The 26,734-nt window shown below is 35.0% G+C and overlaps 1 protein-coding gene across 4 annotated transcripts in view; it reads left to right on the forward strand.

The window, feature by feature from the left end:
* ANTXR2 (ANTXR cell adhesion molecule 2) overlaps nucleotides 1-26,734 on the forward strand; it is a 135,429-nt gene that overhangs the window by 74,728 nt on the left and 33,967 nt on the right. For 3 of the 4 annotated variants that reach the window (XR_012131702.1, XR_012131703.1, XR_012131704.1), the window contains exons 13-17: nucleotides 3,352-3,396; nucleotides 4,265-4,357; nucleotides 9,180-9,347; nucleotides 9,646-9,726; nucleotides 13,221-24,953. Coding sequence is in view for 1 of the 4 variants with exons in the window: in XM_037014855.2 (XP_036870750.2) it covers nucleotides 3,352-3,396; nucleotides 4,265-4,357; nucleotides 9,180-9,347; nucleotides 9,646-9,726 (387 nt within the window). In the remaining 3 variants the exon portion in view is untranslated. The remainder of the gene's footprint in view (nucleotides 1-3,351; nucleotides 3,397-4,264; nucleotides 4,358-9,179; nucleotides 9,348-9,645; nucleotides 9,727-13,220; nucleotides 24,954-26,734) is intronic. The other variant, XM_037014855.2, reaches the window with a different exon arrangement.

Here is a 26,734-nt window from a genome sequence, read left to right on the forward strand (position 1 = left end):
ATGTCTACTTTATGTAAATCGAGCATGCTGACATTGATGCATAACCCCCCACCCCCTAAGCTATGGTAATTGTAGACTATCGATCAGTATTATCTGTATCTTAACAATAAACTGTATAGAATGGGAGTGAGGACTGGTGGAGGTGCATATTTTGTGAGTACCATTCATTTAGTTATAATGGCTTGGCCACAGTTAAAATGCTATTAACAGCTCTGAAAACCACACTTTGATATATTGATCAAATGCATGTATACTAAAGAAACTGACCACGGTGACCAAATAACTCAGAAACATTGCCTGAGGAGTGGCTGTGGTGTTTAGCTTCCAGAGGAGCAGGCTGAGTACATAGATGGTTGTTATTCTAGTATTCAAAATAGGGACTGCTCTCTTCTGGAAGAAAAATTAGTTGTGCATTTGTGTGTGCTTCTACATCTGAGTCCCAGGATCAGGACTAAAGAGAGGAAACTCAGAGAAGGAAGGCTTTGGCTTCTTTTGAGGGAAAACTTTCAAATGATGTGAGTTCCTTGCCAGTGAAATAAATTGCCTTGTGAGGTAGTGAATTTCTTTTTATTACAGGAATTCAAACATATTTTGATTACAGCTTGGCGGGAATTTTTCAGGATATTGAAATTTTGATTGAATGTGCATTGGAGAAGTTGGAAAGCAGTATACTAGATATTTTTAAGGTTCAGGGAACCATGAGTTTATGATTGTAGGTAGTGGTAGTGGAAATGGAATGCAAAGAGTCATCCTCCTTACTTTGTTCTTCCTCTCATTCCTTCCTTCCTTTTTCCCTCTCTTCTGTGTCCTGTTCTCCCTCCTTTTTCTCCCTTTCTCACTTTCCCTCCTTTTCCTCTTCTCCTAATCTCCCTTTTCTCCCATCTTTCCTACTTCCTTAAAATATAGAAAATCTATTCTGTGCCAGACACTTTACTAAGTCCTGGGAAAACAGTGAGGAGCAAAGAAGGTGTAAAACCTATCCTCATGTAGGTTAGTTTTTGGAGATAGAGAAAATTATTAACTCTTAGAATCACTATGGAAGAGAAAATAGTCATCGGTGGAAGTAAAGCCATTCTTATCTGCTTTAGGAAGATGAGAGAAAGTCATAGGGTGGGGAAGGAAAAGAGAGAGAGAGAGGCAGAAATATTTCAAAGAACCTATTGGACATGGTAAGTGATTTGGTGAAGTCATTTAGAAGTGAGGAAGACATAGATTATATGAAAATTTTGAGGCTACAACTAGAGAGTGATTTACTTGAAAGAAATGGGGAATTAGGAAAAGAAATGGCTTTTAAATGAAAATGATCAGTTGGTTTTGATACTATTGAGTGTGATAGATCTTATCCTGGATTCATTTTGCACATGCAGGTTGATAATGTTATGAGATGCTTCCTTTTTATAAAGGAAATGCATCTGTAGCTTGATAATCCTTATTTAACTTCAGTATTATGTTAAATCTTAATTTTCTACTGGCATTTATTTTGGGGCCAACTAAAAAGTCACAGATTTTTATCCTTCAAAATTACTAAAATAAGCTGGAACATTACTGATAAAGTAAATTGAATTAAGTTAAGGGTTGTGTAGACAGCATTTCTTGTAGCATTCAAAAGTTTGAATGCTACAAGAATGAGTTTGAGATTCAGTCAAACTAAATCAGTTACATCTTTGTGGATATAATTATTGTCTGTGTATATTTTCCTGAGATTTAGAACTAAACTAAAATTTGAATGATAATACACATAAAGAAAATTATGAATCAATTCTCTAAATGTTATAAGTAACATTACATTTTTAAAAAACATTAATGATGGAAAATTTCAAACATATACAATGACTAAAATAATGAATCCCCCATGTCTCCTTCACTCAGCTTCAATGATTCTCAATTTATGGCTAACCTTATTTCATCTATGATCCCATACAATTCCCCACCCCAAATTATTTTGGCAAAAATACCATAATCATATCACTTAACCTAGAAATTTTTCAGTATTTATCTTTTAAAAGATAAGTGGTTTTTAAAAAACATATGCATGATAATAGTAATATAAATAAATAGTAATAATAATTCCTTGATGATACTCATTTTTGAAGTTACTCTTGTTTTACATTTTTGTAAATTTAATAACATAATTGAAATGTTTAACATTAGGTAAAGTGAAGCAGTTGTATTTTCAAGTGGTCTTTCTTAGTATAAACATTTGGGTATGTACCTAATTATTAGAAGCCATTGGCACTTGGTTAATCATTTTCTTTCATGATGGTAGAAAGTCAACTACCCTAGTACCACTAAAAGTCATTTATATTAGCTCTCAGGCCATTCTTCTCAACTAAAGAATTTACCATACAAAATTTGATGAAAGAATATATTGAGTAATGATTCATAGGAAAGGAATCGGCAAAAGTTGATTTGTTTCTAGGTTAAAAGGTGGGGAAAGAGTATGCTAATTTCCCTATCATCACATCCAAAGCAAGGAACTTTTGTCAGTTTATGAAAAAGTCAATGAGTCGTATAGTAGGAAGATTTTGCTGATAAATTCCTACTCTTTTGAAGGGACATACTGTAATCTAAGGAAAAATGTTTGCATTTTGGCATTAAAAGAATCCCTTAGTGGAACTTTGTACAGGTTATCCACCTGACAAGTGAGATTAATACTATATATCATAAAGATAAAATGATGAATGAATGTGTGTGGAGGAGCTTTATAAATTGTCAGGTGCTTGTTCTCTAGTGCTGCTTAACAAGTCTACAACCTGGATGGTCAAACAGCATGTAGAGTCCTCGCAGTCCTGTGGAGTCTAGCTCAGCTAGGAGATTCTCCTTCTGGGGTTCTCCCCTGCTTTTGCAGTCTGGTGGCAGCTGGGTGCCAGCCATCCGAAAAATCTCAACAGGCCTCAAGGTCCAGGAGAGTTTCCTCTCTCACCTGCCTGGCACCTCAGCTGGGTGATGTGGCTGCGTGCTGGCCAGCTGTCTCTCTCTCTCATCACCCAGCCTTTCCATAAGGCTGTCCCGGGCCTCCTCACAGCTTGATGGTCTCAGGGTATACTTCTGACAGGACAGAGAGCTTCCCTCAGGGTGAGCATTCCAAGAGTGTCAGGGGAAGTGGAAAAGCTTGTTTTGATGTAGCCTCAGATGTCATGTGGTACCACTTCTACCCTCTGCTAATTAAAAGCTAGTTACAGGCAAGGCTAGATTCAAAGTGGGGGTTGGGGCACACAAATACCTGGAGGCAAGTTTCACTGAGCACATCTTTGACACTACCACACGATTTTACTAATCTAATTATTTGTACACATCCTTACTGTCTCCTCATGCCACAAAGTTTTACATTTTTATTTATTTTTCTGGTAGGTTATCAAGGATCCTCCTCCACCACCACCTCCTGCACCGAAAGAGGTAAATGAGTGCCTAATAGGTCATGAGGATGTTTTGTCTGGACTTAGATGTTATTCCCAAATTTGATCAATTGCATTGTTGTTAGATGACTATGATACCTCTATGTATTGACTTTTGAATTTATGAAAACCAATTGTTATTTTTCATCCTCTTCTGATTTCTTTCACATGCTAGAAGGACAGGACCTTCACACACTGGTGAGCATAGACTGGCCTTCGGTACCAACACTACACAGAGATTTAATTTGATTCCTATAACACTACATCAACAGTTCTGATGTCACTTATTTTATTTACAAAAAGGTGGAGGATTTAAGCTGGCAGTTTAAAAATGTTATAACTGTCTTCAAAATGATTATTACTTTTATATCACTCAGTTAGCCAAAATCGTGTTAGTGACAGGAAATATGGAATATACTACTGCAGTACATTTTCAAAGCTTTTCAGTTGCCTTTTTAGTACAAATTTTGCAGAGTTTGAGCTTAACACATATATTGATGCTTTACATGATTATTGAAATGCTGTCTTAATTTTAATGTTTTATCTTTGTGAATATTAAATGCTGAATAGATTTAGAGAAAACAAGTGATGCTTATAGTTAAGGAGCAACTTCTCATAACCTAGTGAAATAAGGAAGATTCCAAAAATTACTGGAAGGAGTCCTCATATTCCATAGAACTCCACATGAAATGTATGCATATAAACATAAACACATCCTCATGCCTTACATATATAATTTTTACTACACTTCTTCCTTGTCAATGTCATTAGTCAGAAAAATGAAAAATGTTTAAATATGACTCAGTTCTGACTAAAAAATATTTTAAGAAATTAATTAAACCCATTTTGTAAAACTTGTATCCACACAGGAGGAAGAAGAACCTCTTCCTACCAAAAAATGGCCAACTGTGGATGCTTCGTATTATGGTGGTCGAGGGGTTGGAGGCATTAAAAGAATGGAGGTTGGTATCTTTAAAAAAAATAGAAGCTGCTAATCTAGAACGTGTATTTCTGGAACTATTAAGCCATGGAAACTTTACTTTTCAGAACTCAATATCATAATATCACCCAGTTTTACTTAACATTGGGTCTTTTTTGGATATTTTTTTCTATGGAATCATTCTGGCCATTTCAAAACTGGTGAAGAAATGACTTCTTCAGTCAAAGAACGCATTGATAAAACATTTGAATTCTAAAGGGAAAAACAGAGTCAGAGGTTTTCTCTCTATTTTGGAAAAAATTACTGCAGAGAAAGAACATCAACTTTGAAGAAGCCAGGCACTTAAAGTTGCAACAATGCTTGTCTTTGAAAAGACCCAAATAATTATGTCCTAGTTGAGGATAAAAATGTTAAAATATTCAATGTTATGGATATGACCTTATCACAAACACAGATGAATCACATTTAAGGCTTTTTTTTAGCTTTTAGACTTTAGAATTTTATACTTATGAACAATCATAATTAAATAGCACTTACAGAATGTACTGAACTTTTAGACTGGCTCAAAGTGTGGGTTAAAATTGAACTATATTATTTTCTTAAATATCAAGTGAGGTCTTCTTACCACCACAGCAATATTTTTCTGTGGCTTAATTAATAATAAGCAATGATTGACAACACTGGGCCCTTAACAACAGTGTGTACAGGCAGTGTGTACCACCCCAATGAGCAATTGGAGGACTTTTCTCATTGATATATTGGCTTTTTTATTAAACACAGATCCTGGCACATCCTCCTTATTAGTTATCCTTTAATTTTACTTCTTGATACGATAGAGTTTTTATGTGTCTGCAGTCATTGAACAGGTTTCCTACTGTCATATTGCTTTGTTTTATTACTGCCAGCAAAAATCAATAAGCTAATTAACAACTTCAGAACTGTTGCAATTTTCTCTTTTTACACATTTCAATAAAATTCAGATTCTCGAAGAGTTTTCCCTTTTCAGAATAAAAATTTCAATATTCCTCAAAAGAAGCCCAGACTACTTAACATGGTGTCATTACCAAAGTGGTTTTTCAAGTCATCTGAGAGACTTTCTTGACCATATAAGATCTTAAAATAATGCACATTATACCTTAAAACTTGTCCCTCTATTGCTGAAATATCCTCAGAGACAGGTGCTTCACTGCCAAAAAGCCATGGGAAAGGCAGGTGCTAGAAGCTATTAAATTTGTTTTTTGGAGAAGGTTATTGCCTATGTGTTTGTGTGTGGGTAATTGGGATTATCAGATAGTAAGAAAACATGGTTAGGCTAACTGTTGTTCCTTGAGAGGAAGGTCATTTCCTTCTGCTTGCCTTTGTTGTTTGATTCTAGGCTTGGAGGAGTGGGAAAGAGTAGAGTAGATATTCCTATGTATATAAAAGTATACTTGTAAATAAAATAGTCACATATGGATATCCAAATATGATCTATCACAACTTATTTTTAGTTTAATTAACCTCATGCCAAAATGTGTGTGTAAAAAGATCTATGCAAGGGGAAAACGGTTTGTCAGGATATACCATAAAAAGTTAGTAGCTTTCTCTGGATAGAGTGATTTTCAATTTGTGCGATAATAATATCCTATGTTTTCCTAATTCATATGACAGTGAGCATGCACTAGTTTATATTCAGAGTAATAAATTTAATTCCATTTGAAATCCACACATTTAAATACCACATGACAGTGAGATAAAGATATATTAGTAAGTGAGCCTTAAGTGAATAAATAATGTTCTTGCTGAAAACACTAGGAATTATGCCAGATTTTTGTTAGTCCAATATTCAGAGTGCTGAAGATAGAGATCTCTTTGTAATGAAAAGCATACACATGAGCCTCTGAATAGGTCCTGAGTTAAAAGAAATATCATTCTTTTATGTTCACGAAAGCTGAGATCATGTACATTCTTGAGAACTCACATTTCAAGTTTTCAGAGATTTAAACTCTTCAAATATGAAATCATATCACCTATGCTTTTCAGTTGAAGAAAATTTATGGAAAGGATAGACTGGGGTCCATTTTAGCCTTGGATAATTTGGGCTACATTGTATGGAGTATTCCATCAGTGAGATGGAAATGGGACTGAGAATGAGAAAAAGAGAAAGTAAATGAGAGCATTACAAAGAGGAAACACAATACATATGAATACATAATAAAAATTGAATTGAGAATTAAGCATCCTCAAACTTTCTCAAACCTGAACTTATTTAAACTTGGAGAGGGAATATAGAAAATATGATCTGTTTTAAAACCAGGTCTACTCAAACCTGGAGAGTATCTCCCTCTGAAAAATTACTATAACTGGGAAAAGTAAATGAAAGTGCAGAAATTATTAACACATCTGAATTACAGAACAAATCTTAATAACTAATGTTATTTTAAGCCAATGTAGGGATTTTACCTAGAATTTTTTCTTACTCTTCCCTAAAATTCAATATTTAAACACCATGGTAATGGCAATTTGCAGAAATCTAGAACTGAGTTGATGTTAGTAACAGCTGTTAGCACAACTGATCCACAGTACCTTATGATTGCAGATGTTTGTTTCTGCCAATTCACTGTGAAAGTGTTTTTGTTTCTTTATGATACAACCTCCTTGTCATTCAAACATGTTCTGGAAATTATGGAATTTCATTGTTAATCATGAAAGCCAAGTATAATTGGAAGAATTTAGCTATCAAGCTTGCACTTCTTATCTTTTTTTCATAGTGAAAAAGCCAGGTATATTAATTCTTCTAAGACTCCCTTTAGCAATCTATTCTTGTTATTCTTTTATCCTTTTTGACTATCTCAATATGATCAAACTAAGATATAAAATTTTACATTATATATGTATATCTATATTTAATTGCTTTAAAGAGTTTTAGGAAAACTCTACAAAGTATTTCCTAATTTTAGGCTTTGAGGTTGAGTGAGAATCATGTGTTGTGCTATGTGGGTTAATGGTGAGGATGAAACAGCTATTTTATGAATTAACACAAATAGATTCATTTAATAAATTTCCTTAGATCTTAGCAACTATATATCATAAGTATAGTCCTTTGATAGTTGAGTTCCAGAAATGTCACATTGGGTCAGAGCTGTAGCTCAGCTAACTTTGTGTTCTTTTCCTGAGAATGATGCCTGTGTTCCCTGGAGGACAAATATGATTACCATTATCTCTACAATATCAATTCTCAAGGCTAGGCTAGGGGCCTATATATCTGTAATTTCTGAATAGATCTAAAATGTATCAATTTATATTTCTATTCCGAATTACTTCTCGAAATTACGAAATTCATTTGTTTACTTAACTGTGTTTCTTTTGTTTGCTGTTTTTCTCTTAAAACGGAGACTTTACAACTTCAAGGGTATGTACCCTGCTTTTAGAGTTTTTTAGTTTAATTTAGCTACGTCTGAAGATTTTATAAGTTTTAGTTTATCTAGGTGAAGACACTGTGATTTGAAAGAGAAGGTCATTTCTCTGGAAAGAAAGCAACTATCTCCTCTAAAGGTTTAATGGTGTTTAAAACAATTTAACAACCTCATAAAGAACATTCTAGTACTGCTGAGCACACTGGAAGGTACAGATACATTTTAATGGCTCAACAGGGTCCACTTGAAATTGAAAGCCTATTCTAAAATTATAGTAGGAAAAGGTAAAAACATCTAAGTATTAAAAAGCTGTGAATAATTTTTGTGTGAACAGCATTCCGTGTATATACCTAGCCACTAACTTAGGTCACTTACATGTTCTAAAAACTAATTTTTTTTTCTTTGAAATCACTTAACTGGTGAGTCTCAAGGTACCTGGACAAGCCTTTACATTTCTTTTTGGAGTTTCACTTGTCTTATCTTTGTCATCTTTGCTAATGTCTTTGGTTTCTGTAGGACTTCTCTACTGTTCCTGGTTGGACTGTCTTTCAGAGCCATGTCCTGATCACATGCCCATAGGTGAAGAAAGGTGGTAGCTCATATTAAACTCTTAGTTTCTGCTCATTGAATAACAAATAAAACAATCAACTGACCTTGTGGTTTTTCAATGTAAATGAGTTTTCAGAGAAGGAAATACCCCATACAATTTGTGGAATTCTCTGGTGTCCCTGAGTTTTTCTCATGGAGGTAGAGTCTTCAGATTTGCCTTTCTCAATGAAATTGAGATGTCAAATAAGCATACTCAGATGAGCATCAGAACTAAAGACTAAAAGCTACTTTATAAAAAGCAAGCTTTTTAAATGTAAAGAAAAATCATATGTAGTAATTTTGCTTCCAGAGTTTAAAAAAATTAAATCATATTTTTTAACTTATTCAAGTTTGATCAAAAGTATGGAAGGAACAGTTAACTCTGTTGTGTAAAATATATTCATAAAACTCAGACCTATTTGAAACTTATTAACCCATTCCAGTCTGCCTGTGTTGAAATCCCTGCACTGCTGCTTCCTAGCTATCTGGCTTTGGATATGTCACTTGACCTTTCTGGCCCTCAGTTCCCTTATCTGGAAGAAAAAACGTAGTATTTACAGTGTCTATCTCATTGCATTTTTGTATGGATGAAATGCAGATCAGCACATAGTAGTCATTCAGTAAATGCTAAAGTCATCATCGCTATTGTCATCTGTTTCTGTGGTGCCATCAGTACCTGTGGGATGTGTTTAGCTACAAGAACATACCTAATTATATCTCAGAAGAAGAGGAATTTAGAGTTAATACATCTACTCATCTTTTTACTCTAAGATGGTGAAACAAAAGATCATCAGCTAAACATAAGCTTGTTCCTCTAGGACACTGTAGGTCTGGTACAAGTATTTCCCCTTTGTTTTAAAGGTTCGTTGGGGTGATAAAGGATCTACTGAGGAAGGGGCCAGGCTGGAGAAAGCCAAAAATGCTGTGGTGACGATTCCTGAAGAAGCAGAGGAACCAGTCAGACCTAGACCACCTCGACCCAAACCTACATACCAGCCTTCTCAGACAAAATGGTACACACCAATCAAGGTAATTCTTAAGGTTTTGTGTGACTCAGCTGAAACTTCCTAGAGAAACTGTCACTTCTTTAGCTCCTCCACCCCCATCCTCTCTGAAGAATGACCAAGGGACATCAAATAGCGGACATACATTATATATTCTAACAACTGAATACTTTCTCAGCAACAAGAACTTCTGTTTTTGTCATTTGTTCAATTTATGAAAGAAGAGAGAGTAGACCCTACCTTTTTCATTTTAACTCTTCTCTTATTCAATAAGTAGAGGTTGGGTGTGTTCCCTGGAAGCTCACACATATGTTTCCCTGCAGGGTCGTCTCGATGCGCTCTGGGCTTTGTTGCGACGGCAGTACCACCGGGTGTCCTTGATGCGACCTCAGGAGGGGGACGAGGTTTGTATGTGGGGCCTTGCTGGGAAAGAGCTGATCCCTGGGGTCGGAATAATGAAGGTGGTGAAATAACAAAGAGAATTTAAAGCCTTTATTACACTTGAGGAAGGAATTTTTGTCTTGTGCATATTCCTGTTACATAAGGTGCTTACCAAATTATTACATATTGGTAGAATATCTTCATGCTACAGTGTAACACAATTCTCTTTTCAAATAATACATTAAAATTATGGTCCATCATATACATACTTTTAATATGCACACTGATTGCCTCAGCCTTTGACTTGGACGACATCATATTCTGAGGTCTTACCCAGTGGAAAGCACAGACTGGGGATTTGTAGTTGAAGTCTTTCTCTAGCATTTATTAGACATGACGCCTGGGGAACATACCTCAGAGTTTCTGTTTCTTTGTGTGCCATTTATTTCCCTGTCTCCAACTGTTGATGTAATGTAACTTTTTGAATATACAAACATGTTTTTAAAGTTATATAGTTGTGCCCCCTTCTCCACGGTTTCAGTTACCCATGGTCCCGAAGCAGATGATCCTCCTGCTGACTTCCCGTCAGGTGTCAGTAGCTCCCCACGCTGTCACAGTGCCTTTGTCACTCAGCGCACTTCATCCCACTTACGCATTTTATCATTTCACATCATCATAAGAGTAAGTCCAGTACAATAAGATACTTTGAGAGAGAAAGAGACCACATACACTTAGCCTTTATTACAGTATATTGTTATAATTGTTCTATTTATTATTTGTTTTGTTGTTAATCTCTCACTGTGCCTAAATTACAAATTAAACTTTATCATAGATCTGTGTGTATAGAAAAAAACATAGCTACATAGGGTTCAGTACTATCTGCAGTTTCAGGCAACCCCTGGGTCTTGAAAAGTATCCCTAGGGATAAGAGGAACAACTGTAAAGCATTACACAAATCTGCAGTGGTAATACATACACACATATGTATTAAAAAACATACAAACATATACACGTATGCATGTATGCATTTTCCCTACCAAGAAAGCCCATTTGAGGCTTTGTTTTGTTTTTGGAAATTTGCCTAGGCTTAGTTTTATAATTTATTTAATATATAAGCTCTACTTTCTATTGTATCAATGTAAGAAAAAATTTACATATTTTCATATGTAACAGTGGACAGATTCAGAGATGCAATACTCTTAGTGCTAAAGCATCATTTCATTGTGTGTCCACATGATCATCATTCAGTTTTGACTAGTGTGTGAACTACATTCATGGTAGCTTCAGAAGACTTTACGTTCATTCATATTTGATAGGCTGTATCTTTAAAGATGAAATAATTGATTAAATTAATATTCATTTTACAGTGCCAAGCTAATGCTAAAAGATTTTAGATTGTTGTGTCAAATACAAAAGCATCTAAATCTTCAAATTTGCTTTGGAGAGATGGGGGTAATTTTAAAAACATCTGAGTTAACTATTAAGGAAATCCAATTTGAGGAAATATACCCAGAATATTCCTGACACATCATTTACCCTATGCTGGGACTATAGGTAGAGAGAACCATGTGGCTTTTAAAGCAGCCTCTTTCGCTACCAGACTAATGTGGTTAATAGAAATGTCTTATAGTTAATGAAATTTTATCTGTGTTTGAATTTATGCATGATCTAGAGTTTTGCTTCTGGGACAACATTTAACAACTCTACTTACTCTTCAATGTGCTAAACTTGAATTTAGCATGTTTTAAAATTTTCATGCATCATTTTAGTTTCCTTCCCCCAGCTTAGCCATTAGTTCATTTGTTCAATAAATTTCAGTTTGTTTCAATAATTTGTTCCATAACTTAAGAGCATTGGGTATTGTGCTAGCCCTGAAGATGTAGTAGCTGGCAAAAAGCAGTGGTTTCGGCACTCTTACCAATACTGTATTTTTTTTTTCACTCTCATGGTTAAAATTTAGTTTTCAGTATTTCATCACTCCTACTAATTTGGATTTAATTCAGTAATTTTCAGATTATAAATATGCACAAGTATTCTCATAGGTAATACTGAGAGGTGGGTACAGACTATAGCCTTTGCCCTTAAGAAACCTAAAACTTGTTTGGGAGACATACAAAAATAACATTTATTCCAAAATGTGATCTGGGCCATATTATTGGTAGGTATTAAATACTTGTGAATACATAGAAGAAAAGAGAATACTCTCCCTGGAGGAATTTGGAAATGCCTCTTCAAAAAATGTAGGTCTCCTAAATTTGAAAATAAGTAGGATTTCCACTACCTTCTACTTATTGTGGCTAGTTAGATAAGCCCTCAAACATTAAACTGCCTGAATTCTATGGTTTTGACCAATTTAGTTTATGTAGACTTGGTTTGTCTCATAGGATTACGTGGAGTAAAGAAAATTTTAAACCTAGGAGGCTAAGATGTCCAAGTGGCAGCATCCTCTATTTCTCTGGCTATTCTTTGTGTTAAGTTTTCTAGATAAGCCAGGGCATACCACTGAATGAGAAAATTAGTCTTGGAGTTCTCTTACAGCTTTAGATAACCACACTTACCTGTGATTGGGCTTTATAGTGTAAGGAACAATAAAATCCTGTCTTCAGTTTTCCTCCCCTGAAAACAATCAGTACTTGATTAAACTAAACACTAAACTCAGACTACTCATGAAATATTTCACATATATATGTGTACTGTGTATATATATATATGTATATATATTATTTTCCTTTGATGCTATTTGTCACTTTTATATCACAATTTTTTCCCATTAATCTTCCTCATTAAATATTAGTATATTTATAAATAATATTGTATCACCTAGATTATACATTGATTCCTCTAAAACAGTTGGTGCATATCAAATAACTCATTGGAACAAACATTATTAGCTATTCAAGGACAATTCTTTTGAAAACTCTTACCAACATATAAATTGGTGAATAAATTTTGCAACTAGTTTTATTCTCCTGTGCTTGTAAAGGCTTGTATGTGTTTACTTTTGATTTTGCTTTGTATGAAGCATTTGTATAATGGTATAGGAGGAGTGTGTGGGGGTGTGCATTGTGTGCAAAAAGTAGTTTGTACACTGTATTTACTAGAAAGGCTTCCAGAAAATTTTTCTAGTCCTTGGAAATGGATACAGTTGGTTTCATATTGTCAAGAAAGGAACAAGAATGCTTTCCCATTTCTGAATTTTAAAAGAAGTAATAGTCACTCTTAAAAAAAATAGGCAAAACAAACGTTAATGCTTCCTAAGAGACAATAAAACAAATTTTCTCAGGTTGTGGTTGACGGTGCCAAAATAACAGAACCTGTGCCTCGTCAACGGCATATTTCTACCGTGGAAAACAATCTTGTCATTTATTTATAAATTCTTTACGGTAGAGTCTTCCTCTTGAGAGGTTAGTTTAATAAATCAGCGTATGTAGAACTAAGCCCGGAGCCGCGTAAGTTTCCACTGCAAGGCCCGTCACGCTGAATTTCAAGCCAAATATTCTCCTTGTACTGCTTACAGGCCTCACCGGGCCCACTGGCAGAATTCACTGCTGAACTGAAGTCCTTGATCAAGTAATTGAAGTTCAGGCATAAAGTATCAAAGCGACGCGAGCCGTCTCCGGCGCCGTGGCTCGCTCCCGCTCCCTGCGCGCCGCAGCTCCCGCGGAGGGGGCGGCCTCCGCGGCTGCACGCGGGCCGGGCGCGAGCTTTGATTGCGGCCACAACTCCTCCGAGTCATGAATGTTTCAGCGCGCGGCGCGCGAGGTTAGGGCCGCGCGTGCAGGTGTAAGCTAGCAGGTTGTCGCCGACATCTGTTCGCCGCAGCGGCACGGCCTCGCCAGCCCGCAGCGAGCGGCCGGACTGTCAGCCGAGGTAGAGAGCGGCAGAACCATTTTGGTCTCACGCTCGCTGCCTGGAGGCCTGAAACACCAAAGGTAGGAGCGCGGTGGACACAGCTGCGCTCCCAAACTTGCCTTAGGCACAAATAAAGAGATCTAATGCAGTCTGACTTCGTTGCGGTGGGGAGACGAGGACAGAAAGCCACTTCAGAGACAACTTAACGCTGCAACATCTGCCGCCAAGTTTCTAGGGAGTGACGGGGGACAGCAGGTACAGATTGAAGTCTCCACACAAACAGCCTCCATTAAGCCATGGACTCTTTTGAAGGGCCTCCATCAAACATGCTGGAGTCCGCAGCAGGAGTTTGTTTGGTTTTCAAAGCAGTTTTGTTTTTGCAATAACAAGGTAATTTATAAATGATGCATTACCATGCGTTCTCCTTTTTTGTTTTAATTTGAAAAGAGAGAAGCAGAAAGGGGAAGAAAGGAGCAAGCGCAGCGCTGGTTTTGGAGTTGTTCCCCAAACCAGTCAAGTCTCCAAGGAGCTTCTTGGCGGTGATCGAGGTTATGTTAACCTTCAGACCGCAATCCCTCATTCCCCAATAAGCAGATGTAGATTTAGGTACTGCAAAACAAGAACCCTAGTCATAGGAACACCGGTGAAGTGCATCCACCGTTTGTTTTTAAACATACGGGGCTTATTACATGAAGATGAACTGGAATTCGGTGTTTTTTCAGATACATGTCATTTTCAGTAAAACAAAATTTAGAACGTTGCACTGATTTTAGTTTTCTTACTGTTTATAAAAGCTCAATACCTGTAGTTGGATATTAAAATATTAAGTCAGAAATAAGAATTACATATTAAAGGAAGCACTTTTCTTTTCTTGAGGGGTTTCCCCTCTAACACCTAAATTGAGCCAGAAAAATATCAAGAATATGTATCATTTTCTCCAGGAATACTGCAAAAACTCGTAATTGTGCACACACACGTATATAACAAAATTAGCATATTAACCTATTAACCTGACAAGTAAAGCTCCAGGGAATGGTAAGTAAATTAAGATTCTGTAGTAATTTCAACTATTATGTTTAATAAAATTTAGGTTCCCTCACCTGAGGTAGTCCCTGCCATGCGGGAAAATCGTGAGGTAAAGGAAAGGTGCTGATGCAGAGGCTTCTTGGGCTTGGGAGTAGCTGGGGAGCAGTGACCTGGGGACTGAAGCTAGTATGTGGTGAAGTTTTCATCTGTCGGTGGAGAAATAAGCAACCCAAATGCATAGTGGGTTTCCAGTGAAACTAAATTTATTATGATGAGAGGACTTTTGCTAAATTGCACAGGTATGATTTTCATTTTTTAAAAAATGATTGGTGGTAGCTGCTTTAAAACAAAACAAAAAATGTCCATTCTGACTGAACCCAATGGCAGTCCTCTAATTAAAAAAAAAAATCTACAGAAAAAAAGTACTAATCTATAGGTAGTGTAGCTTCATTTCAAAGGTACCAGAGGAGCCTGCTAACCTCAGTGGCAAATGGTACAGGCCAGACCTCCTGTTTACATCTCCGCATCTGTCTGTTTTTGTATTAACTTGCAAGTTTAGGTAGAGATATTTCTTGGTTAAAATTGATCAGCAAGCTTTTGATAATCAAAGAACAAAAATTGCTATATTAGTGTAAATCTCTGTATGTAACTTTTTTTCTTAGGGAGCTTTAGCATACTAAAAGAATACTTTTAAAATATCAAGAGTTAATGTTGGTTGTTCAGGGTTAAACACATTTCCGTAGGTTTGCAGTAGAGCATTTTGACATCAATTAAATTATCCATTTGGGAGCAGAAATATCGGCATAGACACAATTTCTAACCTTTTTAAACTTTCTGAGCAATTTATGTATAGCCTATAAATTTAATTACAGAGGATTAAACATATTTAAATAATTTTATAATTTCTAATAATTTACAAAAATCTGTATTACTCCACATACATTAAACATCCAATTTTCAGTTGAGAGTTCAGAGGACACAGGACAAAGGGGGGGAAAGTGCATTTTTTTGCAGACAGTTTATTATTTTACCATAGTGCATTATGATGGTGCCTTTATGTCTACCAGACTTCCATTCATAAGCTTTGTTAAAGGGTAGCTTCATAACTCAGTTAAGGAAATTGGCTTGAGTAGGAGGCTTTTATTGTCTCCTTATTCTTAGAAATGAATTTATATTAACAATATACAAATATATACTTTGAAGAAAAAATAAATGTCTTTTATTTTGCTAAATATCTTTCATTTACTTATTTCTAAACAAGACAGGATTTTAAAAAATATATAAAATATTTATCAATCTTTATATTTCCCATCACTTCTACTCTGAATTAAATCACAACCTTTTAACATTTGAGAAATTTGAAACTGATATAACTAAGACATAAAATAAAAATGATTTTCAAACTTTGCAAGAAGTTATGTTTAGGAATACCAGCAGACATTAATTTGCTTACCATTTTATCTGACTTTGGATTAAAAATTGTTTTTTCCTCCTATGCATTTAAAAAAAAAATTAATGGAGTTGGGATAGTTTTCACTAACTCCTATTTCAGAATCATTTTATTCTGTAATATACCTCATATCTCCTTAGCTTTTTTCACTTGGAAAATGTGGAAAAAAAGATGCTCTAATTCACTAAAATTTAGAACCCTGTAATGTTTCTTAACAACAGGTCAGTGTGCTGAAAATGATAAGTGTTATATGTATTTTTTAAATAATTCTGTCCAGTACTAAGCACATTTTTCTTTTGAATCAAAATTAGAGATTTCAAATAGTTTTTTTAAAATCAAGCACTGTTTTCTGCTTATAGCAAATTTTTCTATTAGAGTTACTTTCTGACAGTAATTATTTAACAAGTGTTTATTATGAATTCAGTGTATTTTTCTGAAATAGCATTAAGCTTTAGCCTAGGGAAAATTGCCTATACATACATACACAGGATTATATGGATTTGCCATTATGCACACTCATCTATCATATATCTTAGTTGTCTAACAGAGTAAGTACATCCATAAACAGATTTCAATAAAGAATTCAAATAGCACATTTATATACATAGCATACAGATAAAAGCTCTGAAGAGTGATTACTGTCTGATTATCTTAACTCTTTCATTTCTCTCCCTTCTTGTATGTCCTCACTGGTTGATTCCTAAGGTGTAATCCTTGGTCTTTTTTTAAATCCATCTCACCTTTCCCTAGAGAGCACACAGACTCGCACTGTTTTGCAGTCATCATCAGGGACAACATTTTTGGACAATTTTAGCTTCCTACCCAAATTCTACTTGCATGTCTGTGAGAGCTTATGTGAATTTTCCTCTTGGATGACCTTTTGTCACCACATTATCTGTGTTTAGCTGTACTTACACTATATTCTGTATGTATGACTTTCAGATTTTAGTTACACAACTTTTCTGTCAGTTACACCCTTTACCCTTCACCTGATGTATCTAAGCTGAGCCCAGCAGATCTCATGAGCCCCATGCCTCAGTGAGCAGGGTTAAGACTTTAACTTTCTAATTCTGGGCACAATGTCCTGTGCTAACATATCACAATATTTCCCTGTAATGTGCACAAGGTAGTGATTCAGTGAACAAATTGTCTATATTAATGTCATTCTTAGTTGTATAATAACTGATTAGAATGAGCTATTGAGGGATATGTGCACTAAGGTGTAGTGACTCTTAAAGAAATACATTATTTTGACTTTGTACAATTTAAGTTTTTGTTATCATGACTTATGATTTTACCTTCATGATTCTTCCATGAAACTAAGCCACTGAGAAAATTAAGACATCAGAGCAATTCTGAAATTTGACAAATTTGAATTATTTCTTATAAAGATATGGCTAGAGATGCTGACACATAAAAATGTTATTTATATGGAGCTGAGATTTATCATTTTGGGGTGATGATTAATTTTTAATTTATAATTAAACCTATTAAACATTTTCTGAGTTATAAAAGCATGACACAATCATTCTCCCTTAGGTTGAGTTCTGAATAAATGAAGGCTTGTAATTTTTATTAATCCTCTTTATCAGGATACGGTTATTACTTTGTTACTTGCAGATGCATTCTTATATTTTTATATTTAATGCATTCTTATATTTTTTCAAAAACAGATTTAATCTTTGTTTCGTATTTGATCCAAGAAGAGTTTTTAGTGATTTGAGTTCTTATGAGATCTGTGTTGTCCCAGTGAAACCATACATTAATGTCAGTCTCTTTCATAATCATTTTCTGTGCAGACCTATGTATGGCTTATGTTAGCTCTGGGTGCCTTACTAGTCCAGACAGAAATGCTGGCTCTTCCCAACAAACAGGTTAAGAGAGCTGATGGTTGATCTCAGTTCCTACTCCACAGAAGTGTGATGGCTTTATCTGTACTCTGAATCCAGATTTTTGAACTAGTCCTATGTTCTTAACTTGATTAGTCCCTTTTCCATTAACTCTGTAATGTAGGACAGCTGTCTGAGCTGTTGGTTGTAAATTTGCTAAAGTCTACTTTGTTAATCTCAGATACAAAAGTCAGCAGATAAAAAGATCAAAGTTTCAGGATCTCCAGTTTTCACAGCCTGAAATGAGCTTGGAAGGGTTGGTGGAGTGGGGCAGTGAAGAGATGGGAGGAAGTGTTACATGGGGGAAAAGGAGATGACTTCTGTCATTAATCTTAATTAATTGCCATGAGTTTTAAGTCTAAGTTATTAATACTGAAGCTAAGCCCTTAATATACTGTTCATGCTTTTGTATCAGATGCTCTTTAATGAAATAAGAGGTTTAAGAGGGAGAGCAGTTTTGTGGGTGTGTGTGTCTGTCTGTCTTACATAAATATTTTCATTTACGTCTAACATTTCCCTGGGTTAATATTCAGGCCTTCACCTTTTGGCAGTTACTGTAGGGCTGTTAGGGATTACAGACAAGTAACAATAAATCCAAATAAAATTCCTGGGTATTGCAACAGCAGTAAATCTGAATAATAGTACTTTCATGTTCACCAGCATACAAAATACTTCTCTGAAGGGGAAAGACAGATTATGGGCTGAAATAGAAGGAGGGATGATCAGCAGCAGAAAGGGGAAAAGAAGGGGAAAAAAAAGGAGAAAGAAGAGTGGGGAAGAGACATTTCCCTAAAAATGTTGTAGGCACTTGGAGATTGAAGTGTTTGTTTAAATAATAAGCTACACATTTATGTTTGTAAGTTTGCATATTCCACGATTGCAGCCTTAATCATTTGGAATGAAACAAGTTGAATCTTGAAATGACTAAGCAGTCTTTTCTTAAAATATCTTTTTTTCTCCCCCTGTGGCTGTTCCACTCACATTTGTTAGTTAATCTCCCTTCATTATTGAATCTGTGATACTTTTCAATGTGAAATTGCAACTGTATTAATTATGAGTATTTTGGCTTTGAAATAATGGCTTGCAATTCTTTTGGGAAAATCTTTAAAAAGCATATAAAGCTTGGAATCTCAGAAATAATGATTTCTGGATTTTATCTTATATTCTCCATGTAGTTGGACAGAATAAAAAGAGAATGTCTAAATAAAATATACAATACACTAAAATACTTTAGTTTTTACCTGTATATTTTCTGAGGACTGTGAACTGAATTTCTGTCAGTGGTTTGAATATTATTGTCTATAAATTTAAAATCACAGATTTGGCTTTGATACATGTATTTTTTCTTTACAGTGTGTTTTATGATTAGCTCTAAATGTAACTAAGTATGACAATGAAATAGTATTTATTTCTTTTATTTATCAACCTATTTTTTTTCACACAGTAACTAATTATTGGGGAGACAATTCAATAAATTTGTGGGTACCAAGAGTTCAGATTTTAATTTATAGTTAGTGGAGAGCCAGTAAAGGTTTGGAACTGGGATTAATATAATCAAATGGAAGTAGAATTAGGGTCTTGGAAGGTTCTCAAATAAATTTGGGACAGGCATGGAGATAATTTGTGTTCTGTATATATGTTATCTGTAAATGTTTTTATCTTTGTATATAGTCTTTCATCATGAGTCACAAAAAGAATCATAAAAATTATGATACAGCAGTTCTGATGGAGTGTCAAGTGGTCATGTAATTTCTTGAGTACAGTAACTATTTTTTCTAAGAGCAATCTCAACTTTTAGGGTATCAGCTTAGGTTTATTAGCTAAAGAAAGTCAGAGAGTCATGGTTTCAGATATTTTTCTTGACTTGTCAATGGTCTTCTTCCTCTCATTTTAGGGATATTTAGATAGGTAGTTAAAGCTCAGGCTGCAATATAGTGCCTGTGAGTACATGTGTGTGTTTATATGTCTAATGGGTGTGATAGTGCATGCACTTGTTGAGGGCTCTCATTATTTCAGGAAAGAGGAAATATTTCACAGGAAAATTTATAACTCAGATTCACCTTACAGTTACTGGGCACCTACTTTGTCTTAGGTATGTTCAGTTAGGTATTGTCAGCCCTAACCAGTGCTAAGAGTTAGGTGTCATCATTCCCATTTTACAGATGAAGAATATGAGACCCAGAGATATGTAGTAAATTTCCCAAGCTTACATTGCTGGAAAATAACAGACTTAGATTGAAACCCAGGCTTTTTGATTTCTAGTTCAGTGAGTGCTCCATGATGCCGTGCTGTCATTTTACAGTGCAACACTTCATTCTTCTCCCTATTCAGTCAACAATTGACTGAATTAGGGCTATTATACAGGTAGGGAAGTATTTTAAAAATTTCAATTTTGAATTTGATTATTTTGGTATAAAAAGTATCAATTTGTTACCATATCAATACATTGCTTTAGTATGTTCAGAATGCATGCATACTACTCTCTATATGATATGCATGTCTATACATAATGTAAATTTAATGTTGCATGCATCTATATATAAAAGATAATATTTTTAAAAAGTGGCAATAAATTCCATAAAAAGTTAATAAGCTACATGGAATAAGGATCTTTTGCATTTCGAAGGACCTTAGAATTTGTGTAATTCAGCCTCTTCCTACACAGTATCTTCCACCTCTACTTCAATTGTGTGCCCCAGGAGGAAGAACATGTTCAAAGGCACAAGAGGGGTGAAATAGCTTGTATATTCCAGGAATTACAGTACTCGGCTGAAGTAAGCTACTAGGAACTGGGGAGGTAAATTATGGGACGAAGGCAGAACTACAGCAGTTCCTAAAGCCTGTGGTAAGATTACAGTATTGGGAGTCAGGAGACTCAGGATTTCTATATTGTCATTGATTACCTTGAAACCTGGCACAAATATCCTCCTCTCTTGGTCCTAATTTCTCATTTGTTTATAGAGAAACAACCACAAAGATACATTTGGATTTGAGCAATCTTTTCGTTTTTATCTAATACCATCCAGGCCAGCTCTTTGAAGATAGGATATTTCCTGTTATGTTCACTGGGGTATCCTCTGAACAGTGTGCATTACCTCTCAGACAGTAGGATTTAATAATCTTTGATGAATGAATTTATGTAAGTAGAAAGTTTGGTGCATTGTTTACAAATCTGTTTAAATTAATTTGTACTTTTTAAGTAACTAGGCATTTCATGAGCCCATCTATAATTATATAAACATTTTATAACAATTTAAAAATGGCACATATTTCTTATAATATTCTGCAACATGTTTGAATAATAAAACAATACTATGATTCTAGATCCATAATGGATATTTTTCTACTATTATGCTTTACATAAACTGAAAATAACTGCACATGGAGGAAAGTAAAAAGGATATCGGTCTAAGAGACCAGTATATTTAAATTTCATGCCAGTTTTTGTCTTTATAAGACTTGTCTGTTTCTCACTGCTCTTCTTTTCAAAAAAAAGATATTAATGTGTAATACTGGATTATCTCCATTGTCATTTTGATATGTTCCAGTTTGCCACCTTGTGTTATAACTGCAAAATAATTAAACCACAAAGTTTATTTTATTTAGTGCCATTATAAGCAGTGAAGTAATGTATTCCTGTAATAAAGTATACATAATTATAGGAAACTCTTCTCCCATTGAGTTACTCTGGAATTGATTTTACAACTTGAGCTGTCAATAGTGAACAAAAATCAATCATTTGGACTTGAATCACCTAAATACCCTTCTTTTATTGAGTGGTCTTTTCCCCTACAGCTAACTAGATGACAAATAACACTTGTCACCCTGGTGGTAGTGGCACCCTGGCCTTTAAATGGTCTTAACATAAACCTCTGAGGACAATAATTTGACCATAACTTTATTTGTATATTTAGAATTACCTTACACTTGATCAGTTAGATAAAAGTGTATTTTAGATATTGTTTAGAAATAGAAAAATCTTCAAATAATATTATTTTAATCATAAATTCTTAGACCTTAAATAATTCAAATGTATATCAAAAATATTTTGTTAAGAATACAGTGTGGGTAGAAATAGTAGCATGCTTTTGGGAAATACAAGAATCTAGGAAGAATGGGAAACACAGCAACTTTTAGCTTCATTTTTAAAACAACAAAAGATTGAAAAAAAATCAGAGTAGACCCCAGTGTAAAATATGCCTTAGATAACTGTAGTGATGTTGGGGCAGCGTCAGGATCAAAAACCGATGGCCACCATAAATGTCAGCAGTTGGAAAATACACTTAACAAAAAAATTGTATAAGAAAATAGTTCTATTGAATTCAGCACATGTTAGTGTCATTATTATTAATAACCAGCTTAATCTATAGAGCAGCAGCTGTGTGCCAGAAACTGTATCAGTGACCTTACATCTGTTGCTCCAATTCTCAGAACAACTCACTGCAAAGTATTTTTACCCCCATTTCATGGATAAGGAGATGGAGGCTCATAAAGTCCCAGTAAGTTGCCAGGGACATGCATGTAGGTAGTGAGTGAGTGGTATTACTCTCTTTGAACTTTAAATAGGTTATTGGAAAACATGGTTTACCATTTAAACTCTGCTTTCACTTATGTTTCAAAATTAATTGACCAATTATACACAAAAGGCAACAGTTTAGAATTCATTGTTTAGGTTACAATTTATAGACCCTTGAGTTGAACTGAGAAAATTATAAAAATGAAATTAATTTTAAAGGCCAACATGGGAAATACTAGTAAACTAAGTAACATGGGAATCACTAGTGACTATTTAAATATAAAATATCCAAGTCATAAATATTAACTATTTTAATCAATCACACTGTTGTAAATACTGTGGTCAGAAAATTATTTGTAGATTGATTTTTGGGCCCCTACAGATACTATGCAGGTGTCTGTCAAGGCCTAGGAGCAATTATAAGACAATTTTCCTTAAAAAAGGGAATGAAATATAATTAGTGATAGAAAATAAATCAGGTTACTCTTAATTTTAATATTTTAAAATTTATTTTTCTTTCTAACCTATAAAGTCAAACTAAAAAAAATGAGTTCCATCTGGAGACTAAGATTATGCCACAATCCCGAATTATATTTTCCAAACATGCTTCATATCAAAGCTCATATTCACTACAGAAAAGCCATAATTTTTAGTCTAGAATATTGTTGGCACCATTATATCATTTATTGTTTATAATCTTTCTTAAAATCCAGTTTTCAGAATATTTGATCATCAATTTAGATGTCTGTTAAATTTACATTAAATTTACTGTTTATTTCCTCAATCATTCTCTCTTGCTTCAGCTCTCATTTTGATCTATGAAGCAGTGGATTCTACTTGTCAAATTTATTTCTTGATCTAGCTGAAAATAAAAATGGTGTGCCCAAAATTATCCCCAAACATCCTCCTGACAGGGTTTTTAAAGTGTCTCTTCAGGTATATTAGTGAAAATTGAGGCAAACAGGCTGCCAGCCATTCCTCTGAAGAAAATTTGCTAGCATGTAAGTAGAGGGAGCTGAAGGTTGAACAGCTGAAGGTCGCTTCCCTGTCAGTCTGTCTGCCATCAGTACTGTGGTCTCAGTGTATGTGGTCCTTCTGTTCCTTACACTTCCTATGGGGAGGCCAGGTTTTCCTCATGATAAAGCTGTATTTGGTCCTGTTTTTGATGAGGCATCTTGAAAGAATTTTATGTCATGGCATGCTGACATTATTATTATTGTTGTTATTTTGCTGAGAAAATACCTTTTTGCCAAATTGTAAGAAATAATGTCTCCCTTATCCCCAGGATATTATTTTGTGTACTCTCTTCATGTAAAAATACTAATAATAGTGATCAGTTTATGTGATTGAAGACATATGAACAATGTTCACGTAAACTGTATTTTAAAGCACAAGGTATATTTATAGTAAACAGCTTTCCTAATCATTTGTAAACATTTACTGCTTTGTTTCTGAAATCTTTAGGAATAAGAAACAGGGAAAACACTGAAATAATAAAGAGTATTAATTAAATTGTATGGTTAAAAGACTACAGGTAAATATTTGAATTTTTAAATTATTAATGCTAGAACTTTTGGTGTGTTGGAAAACAACGAGCATTTAAACACATTTCTGACTTTTTCTAACTTTTTGGTTAAGATGTTTTTCAATAAAATTAGACTGAGAAGAAACTGAATTATAATCTTGTCAATAGATCTTAATTCAGAGAAATAAACTTTTTAAAAAATGTAATGATGACTAGATAGTTCCTACCTGCTGCAGTTTGTAATCTAGTTGGAACAGGGAATAAAGTAAGCCCTCAAAAATGTAACTTAAGCAGAGCAAGCAAAATTCAGTTAAGTAAAAACAGAAACAAAAAATAAAGCCAATTGTGTAATCTAGATGGATTCTAATTCCTAAACCAATTTTCTACCATTGTATGCCATTGAAATCTATAATGTTGCTATTGAAATATACTGTTTTGAAGAATTAAAATATTTTTGCATTATATTCTTAGTGATACATACATGAATGCATTACAGATAATCTATAATACATATTATATAACAGAGTGGTATGATATTTATATGTATTATCTTCACGATTATAAATCTACAATTGGAGGTTTAAAAAATGCTAGAATTTGGATGTAAAAGGCATAAAAATAAAATGAATCATTTCTTCATGAGCACCCACTATTTTTAAGCAGTTTTTAAGACTCCAAAATAATTAGTACATAGTCTTCAATAAGTTTATAATCTACTCAAAGGACCAAGAATACACATATAAAAATAAAGAAGTATTTAAATACCAATTTAAGGCAGTAGCAAAAGAGATGTCACAGAAGTGTTGTCTAATTACTTTCCAAATGAACGGTCTGTATATTTGTCTTCCCTGAGGGTTTCAGCCCTGAGCAAGTTCGCTATGGATCTGGTGAGACCGAGAAATGACAGCGGAACATACCTTTTGGGGGAAGTGTGTTCCTCGGCCCAGGGCAAATCCCCCTGTGAAACCGGTTAAACTGAAATAAGGGTAAAGGTAGGTTGGGAGAAACCATTTTTATTGCTCACAGCTTGCTCAAATTTGCTGGCCAGGCTCAGCACCATCAGCCTCACCTGGCTTTTGTTTGCACTCTGCTGCCACGGGGCACTCTTGACTTCCCACCCATCGCTTCCAGGAGAAACTCCATTGGTGGGTCCTTGGTGACTGGCAGACGCCAGACCGATTATGTACCAGGATCAGAGAGGAAGACAGAATAGCCGTTTTCTCTCCACCCCTTGCTCCAGAGCTTTGGTAAGCTCTGCAGTGATAAATGCCTATTGATGTGTAAATGAACTAAGTCTACATGGAAGAGTCCCGAAATTCTGTCATTTACCCCACAGGATAAAATGATTTATATCCAACTTTATTCTCACGGTGGTAGGTTGAGCACTAGAATCACTTCTGCAAGTCTGCAGGTCCGTAACCCACCTCCATCTCTGCCTCTGCCCAGAGCTCTATATATAGTCTCAGTCAACACTAGTTCATTGCTAATGGGTGTGGAAGCATTAGCCTAGCAGTTGGCCAATTACATCATCAGGTAGTTTAGGGTCAGGTGAGGATCCTGCCATAGGAACTTCCATTTTCCCAACAATATTAATTGCTATTTGAGTTATCAAGGACAAGCACCTCAATCTAGGAGATAAGATGACATTTTATAGAGGAAGAAAGATTTGAGTTCACCCTGAAGAATTTGTACAGGTAGAGAAGGTAGGAAAGTTCACATCTGTCCCAGGACAGTGGTTCAACTATTTTCTTTTGCAACTTCCAAACTACGTGTGGGGAAATAGTAGGGAATAAATTTAGATTATATCCAGTTCTGGAGGGTCTAGTATATTAGATTAACACTTAGCAATCAATACCCATCAATATTTATTGCAGTGTCTCCCAAGCTTTTTGAACTTTTGCCCCATAAGACAAAAATATTTCATTGAATTTGGTTTTCTAGTTTTGTGTTAGAACCTCATGAAAATGTTTTGTTTTTAAAGTATAAGCTTGGTGACAGACAGTATATCTTGAATAAACTGAAGGAAAGAATGGAAGAAGTTTGGGCTAATGCAGGAACCACCTAGTGAAGGCCCAGTGAAGACAAGGGGGTAATGGATTACAGGAGAATGGGAATATGAGTTGGACAGGGGCCCCTAACAGCCCTCAATTACTAAGTGAAGCTAGGTGTGAGTCGGGAGGAAAGGGAGAGAAAGAGCAGCTGAGGATGGTCCCATGGAATTGACCTTTAAAAAAAAGTTGGAAGTGCTCAGTAGAAAGTTATGCTGGATTTTGCAGAAAAATCATTCCTGGAAATGGAGATTGGAGAGTTGAATAATTGAAACTGGAAGTGTTTCAGGGACTGAAGATCAGTTTTGTCCCACTTTAAACATCAGATATATTTTCTCTTGTGGGTCAAAACTAGCATCTGTTTTAATTTTTTTTAAATTAGAAATACCCAACTGAACTCTCCTTAATATACGTTCTTATTTTCCAACTTGCCATTTTTGATAGCATGAAATATATAAAAATTGAGGTGTTTTAAAAATATAATGATGTAGGATGGATGGGTAGAAGGAATGGGGGAAGGAGGGAGGAAGAAAAAGAAATAATAGCTTTGGTTTATAAAATTCTGAAGTCCTTAACTTGTTGCAGTTATTTTCAATAGCTTCGTTCTTTCAAAAGATGCAGATGTCTGGCTACTGGAGATGTGACCTTTTTTCTTCCAAAGCCATTTTTCTAAGGTCATAAATTGATAAGGCAATAACTGAGAGATGAGAGCCTGCAGGTTCTTG

The sequence above is a fragment of the Manis javanica genome, chromosome 5 (genome assembly GCF_040802235.1).
Source record: "Manis javanica isolate MJ-LG chromosome 5, MJ_LKY, whole genome shotgun sequence".
NCBI lineage: Eukaryota > Metazoa > Chordata > Mammalia > Pholidota > Manidae > Manis > Manis javanica.